This window comes from Atta cephalotes, assembly GCF_000143395.1.
Source record: "Atta cephalotes unplaced genomic scaffold scaffold00005, whole genome shotgun sequence".
Taxonomy (NCBI): domain Eukaryota; kingdom Metazoa; phylum Arthropoda; class Insecta; order Hymenoptera; family Formicidae; genus Atta; species Atta cephalotes.
Window position 1 is genome coordinate 4,933,821 of NW_012130069.1, and position 4,982 is coordinate 4,938,802.

General features: G+C 30.2%; 2 protein-coding genes across 2 annotated transcripts; one reads left to right on the plus strand and one right to left on the minus strand.

Annotated features, from left to right (window-relative positions):
* Window positions 1–70: 70 nt before the first annotated feature.
* On the plus strand, window positions 71–3,189 carry LOC105626358 (2-oxoisovalerate dehydrogenase subunit alpha, mitochondrial). Its single transcript, XM_012207659.1, has 7 exons — window positions 71–127; window positions 1,120–1,281; window positions 1,568–1,763; window positions 1,839–2,000; window positions 2,110–2,254; window positions 2,313–2,516; window positions 2,758–3,189. The coding sequence occupies exons 1-7, from the start codon at window positions 71–73 to the stop codon at window positions 3,101–3,103; spliced, it is 1,272 nt and encodes a 423-aa protein (XP_012063049.1). The 3' UTR covers window positions 3,104–3,189.
* On the minus strand, window positions 3,116–4,316 carry LOC105626357 (39S ribosomal protein L17, mitochondrial). Its single transcript, XM_012207658.1, has 3 exons — window positions 4,107–4,316; window positions 3,440–3,650; window positions 3,116–3,364 (listed from the first exon to the last, which is right to left on the minus strand). The coding sequence occupies exons 1-3, from the start codon at window positions 4,299–4,301 to the stop codon at window positions 3,231–3,233; spliced, it is 540 nt and encodes a 179-aa protein (XP_012063048.1). The 5' UTR covers window positions 4,302–4,316; the 3' UTR covers window positions 3,116–3,230.
* Window positions 4,317–4,982: the final 666 nt, after the last annotated feature.

Genomic DNA, 4,982 nt, shown 5'->3' on the forward strand with positions numbered 1-4,982 from the left:
TATATATATATATATATATATATATATATATATATATGCACATCGAATAATCAGAAAGAAGAAACACAAGATGATTACGAGACACCTGTTCCGAAACGTTCCGTGCTTTCGACTCGCTCTATTACAGGTATCACACCACGTATCCCATAATCAAACAATTGCTTATCTGTCCTTGTAATTCGTAACAATATATTTTCGTCGAACTTGCCATTCAAGCATGTATTGGCATGTATTTACGACAAACGTTCCCCTACATCACTTTGACATACTTTTGTGATACTAGCAATTTTTTTTTTCATTGTTCTGGGATAGTCTTGTTTTTTCAAAATTGCGATATTTTTACGTGAGTAAGAATATTTGTGTGATTTTAATTTAATTGTTACAATAAATATCCCGATCGATTGGTAGCAAGATACGTCATTTTGTCATCATTTTGACCAGGGGAGCAAGATCTATGTTTTAATAAGACGCACGCGTCTTATTGACATCGATAAATACATTATTGAAAAATTATTGTTCATTATTTAACGTCACCTTATTACTTGAGATATCTGCACATTTTGTTATATCTACTTATAAAATATTTTTAGTGTGTATTAATGAAAAAAATTCTCATTTCATATTTTTCAGAATTTTTAATAAAAATTTTTCATTTTAAATTTTCATTTTAAATTTATGAAAATCTTTGGAAAAAATTTCTCTTAAACTTTAGATTTTATGAATTTTCTTTAAAAATTATAAAATAAGAAGTTTTCTCACAATATTTCAGAACTAACATAAAATTATAAAGAATTCTAGAAAGATTTTTTCAATATTTTTGATAAGTATTTCAATTCGTATAAAAAAGAAAAATCTGAAAAATTTCTTGAAAAGTTATAAAATTATAGGTACATAAAAATTCTGAAATTTATATAGAAATTTTTTAAATTAAATGAAGAAGTTTAAGAAATTTTTTCAAGGTAGCTACATATAATTATAACCAAATGTAAATGAGTCATTAAATAAATAAATAATAAAAATATGAATGAAATAGATATAATTATTTGATATATTACTGGAAAAACATTTCATTAATTTTTTCTCTCTTCCCCTTCTTTATTAGTATCTTTTATTTTCTAGATAAAATATTGTAGTACCGGCTCGAGCGAGCCGCAATTCATGGGAATCAAAAATACTTTCACCAGTAGTATTCAATTCATCAATGAAGAAAATTATGAACCTATTCCGATGTACAGGATTTTGGAAACTTCACAGAAGACTAAATTACCTGAAGACGAAAAGGTTTGATTATTACACAGTTATAAAAGTCACATCATACAACTTAAAGATATATATTTTTTCAAGTCATAACTTCCATTTTTGTCATATACTATATACTTATACATGACTTATAATATTTCTTTATAAAAATCTATAAAATTCTATATAAAAAAGAATTAATTTTGTATAATAGAGTTTTATTTGACTTAAGTTCATTTAGTATTAATCACAGATAAAATTTTGAACTAAAAATTAGATGTGAATCGAAATAAGGCACAGGAAACTGAATATTATTCTTGTATTACAGTTAAATGAAGTATATTTGAAAAAAATGTATTACGATATGGTAACCATAAGCGTTATGGATAAGATAATGTACGGGTTGCAAAGACAAGGTCGCATATCATTTTACATGACCAATACAGGCGAAGAGGCTGTGCAGATCGGTTCGGCCGCTGCTTTAACTCTAGAAGACATGATTTACGCACAGTATCGTGAGGCTGGTATGAAATTGTATTATGCGTTATCCATGTATTGTTATACGCATCTAAAATATTGTACACCGATATATGTAACAGGTGTGTTACTGCATCGTGGGCATCCCTTAGCGAAGTTTATGAACCAATGTTACGGCAACTACGAGGATGAAGCCAAAGGGAGGCAGATGCCGGTACACTATGGTTCTAAAGAATTGAATTTTGTGACTATTTCATCTCCATTAGGAACGCAACTTCCACAAGGTATTAACATTTACAAGTTTATCAAATAGTCGACGATTGTTGCTTCACTTCGATTGTCATACTTATTGAACGAAAAAGTGTTCTGAAATAAAGATCTTTATTATTGCAGCTGTGGGAGCTGCCTATGCCTTTAAATTGGACAAAAAAGACGCATGTGTGATTTGTTATTTTGGCGAAGGTGCCGCGAGTGAGGGCGATACCCATGCGGCGTTCAACTTTGCTGCTACTTTATCATGTCCTGTTGTTTTCCTCTGGTAATTTTTTAAAAATTCTTATTCTTATTTCATGAAATAAATGGTCATATTATTTCAGTCGAAATAATGGATACGCTATTTCCACACCAGCCTTAGAACAGTTTAAGGGGGATGGTATCGCGGCCAAGGGCCCGGCTTATGGAATTAACACGATCCGAGTGGACGGCAACGACGTACTCGCAATGTACTATGCTACAAAAAGTGCTAGAGAGTTCTGTATAAAGCAAAAGAAACCCGTATTGATAGAAGCCATGACTTATAGGTGAATGTTAATTAATATATAATTTTAACTAACACGATAGCTAAAATTAAAATCATTAATAAAACAATACATAAAATAAGATTCAAAACAAAATAATGTAGGAATCATTACATTAAATTAAAATCTCGATAATCTTTCTTGCTGAAATAGAATTTTTCTTTCTGTAAAACAAAACTGTTATCTAATTAACAAGTTACTGTAAAAAGTTATTGTAATAAGTTATTGTAAAAAAATCTTTTAGAATTGGACATCATAGCACCTCAGACGACTCCACAGCTTATCGATCAGTCGACGAGATTTCTCAATGGGAAACCCATTCACCACTTGTTAGGTTCCGTCTGTATCTAGAGTCACTTGAATTATGGTCTCAAAAGAAAGAGCAAGAATTAATAGATTCTATTAAAAAAGAAATTTTTCATGCCTTTGAAGAAGCAGAACGCAAATCTAAGCCACATTGGAGAAATCTGTTTACGGATGTATACAAAGAAATCCCTAATCACATCAGAAAGCAAATGAATCTAATGGAGAAACATCTCGAAGAATTCAAAGAACATTATCCATTAAGTTCTTTCACACACACAAAGTAAGAGAGAAAAATATACTGTGTAAATGTGAATCTTATATTCTTTTGTTTTAATAATATAAAGCATTAAACACATGTTATACAAGAGCATTTTTTACAGAATATTTTTTTCTTCTCCTTGCTTTTCATCTCTATTGTTTTACATTGTCCGCGATTTCTTTATATTTTTTCATTCTAAATTCTTTCTTTGCTGCATCAAGCAGTAGATTATGAAGTAAATTTTTTTCATATGGATTGCACTGTTCTACACTTGGATATATGTTACCTAAAAAAAATGTAATCATAAATAAATACAATTTTTATTTGGCTTATTTAAGAATTTTTAGAATAAATTTTGTACCTTTAAGTTCTAAAATTGACCTATCATAGTAAATTGTAGGATATATGTTTGGTGCTTTGTGAAGTTTTGTAAACGAGGTAGTATAATTCTGATATCTTGGTACAAGGACTTTAAATAGTTTGTGCACCAGCTGCTTCTCAAGTATCCAAAAATTTGCCAAGTCCATTGTTTCCTTATGTGTAGGTCCATGGCGTATTGCCTCAAATATCAACTATAAAATAAAATATCATTATGAGGTTTTTAATATTTTTTAATATTGAATTTGAATATACATGAAATAAGATTCAGAAAAAAATAACATCAATAGTGTCAACAATGGTTCATTAGAATTATTAATTAAATGTACAAAATCGGATGCAAAATAATGTCAAGTATGAATTACGATAGCTATAATAGTTAAAATTATTAAGACAACAGTATATTAAAAAAATAAGATTCATAGTAAAATAATGTTACATATGGATCATGATGGCAAGTTAAGTAGTTGTTAATAAGACAATATACAAGATTTAAGGCAAGATATATATCAAGTTGCAACAAGTTAAAAATTAATGAATGTGATCACAATCGGTCATGTTTTTTGAACTCGTTGAGCAAGAAACGTTATAATAAACACGTGTCTGTCTTCTAAATAATAAATACAAATATATCAAGTCAATACACATGCCTGGTCAATATAACCTCTGGTCTCGTCGGCTCTCGGATAATTTAACTCGAGTCGCTCATATTTAATCAATGCCGTCAGGGTTTTTTGAAATTTACGAAGTCGTCCCTCCGGACCATCGGGATTTCGAAACTTTCGACGTGGCTTGACATTGTATCTCAATTTATTTACTAGATTCTCGATATTTGCTTGATTCATCTTTATCGAATTAAAGAAAAATTCAGCGCATTCAATAGCTGTGCGAGTATTTGCTGTTATTGGTGTATTTCTTCTAGATCAGACGTTTAGCTCTAGAAGAATATATACACTAATAGCATCGAGCATTCATTCAACTATTGTGTACGCTGAATGCGCCCAAAGATCCGCTTATGAACAAGATAATGCGCACGTTTTATTTCAATCGCAATCTCATGTACGATTTTACATACATCAATCAATCACAAAATGTTTCTAAATAATAATCTTCAACAATTATTAAAAATCTTCAAAGTTATTATTTTTACTTTTAAGCTAATCACACACACACACACTTTCCGTAACAGTAACCGTAAACGTAGGTTTTCGACCAATCGCGTTGCTCGATTCGATTGTCCATAACTTCTCTGTTCTCTATTCCTTTTTATTGAGCGGAGCCCCTAAGAATTTCAATCTATCAGATATAATGTATTGTAAAATACAGTTTCTGATAGATTGAAATTCTTATTCTTTGTTCTCTGTTCTTTATTCCTTTTATTGTGCGGAATCTCTTATTCTTTGTTTTCTGTTCCTTTTATTGTGCGGAGCTCTTAACAATCAAGCAATCCGATTCGTCGAAAATGGGAAGTGTGACTAACTTTACGGAGGTTCGATAACGTAGGTGTATAACACTTTCAGATCTAA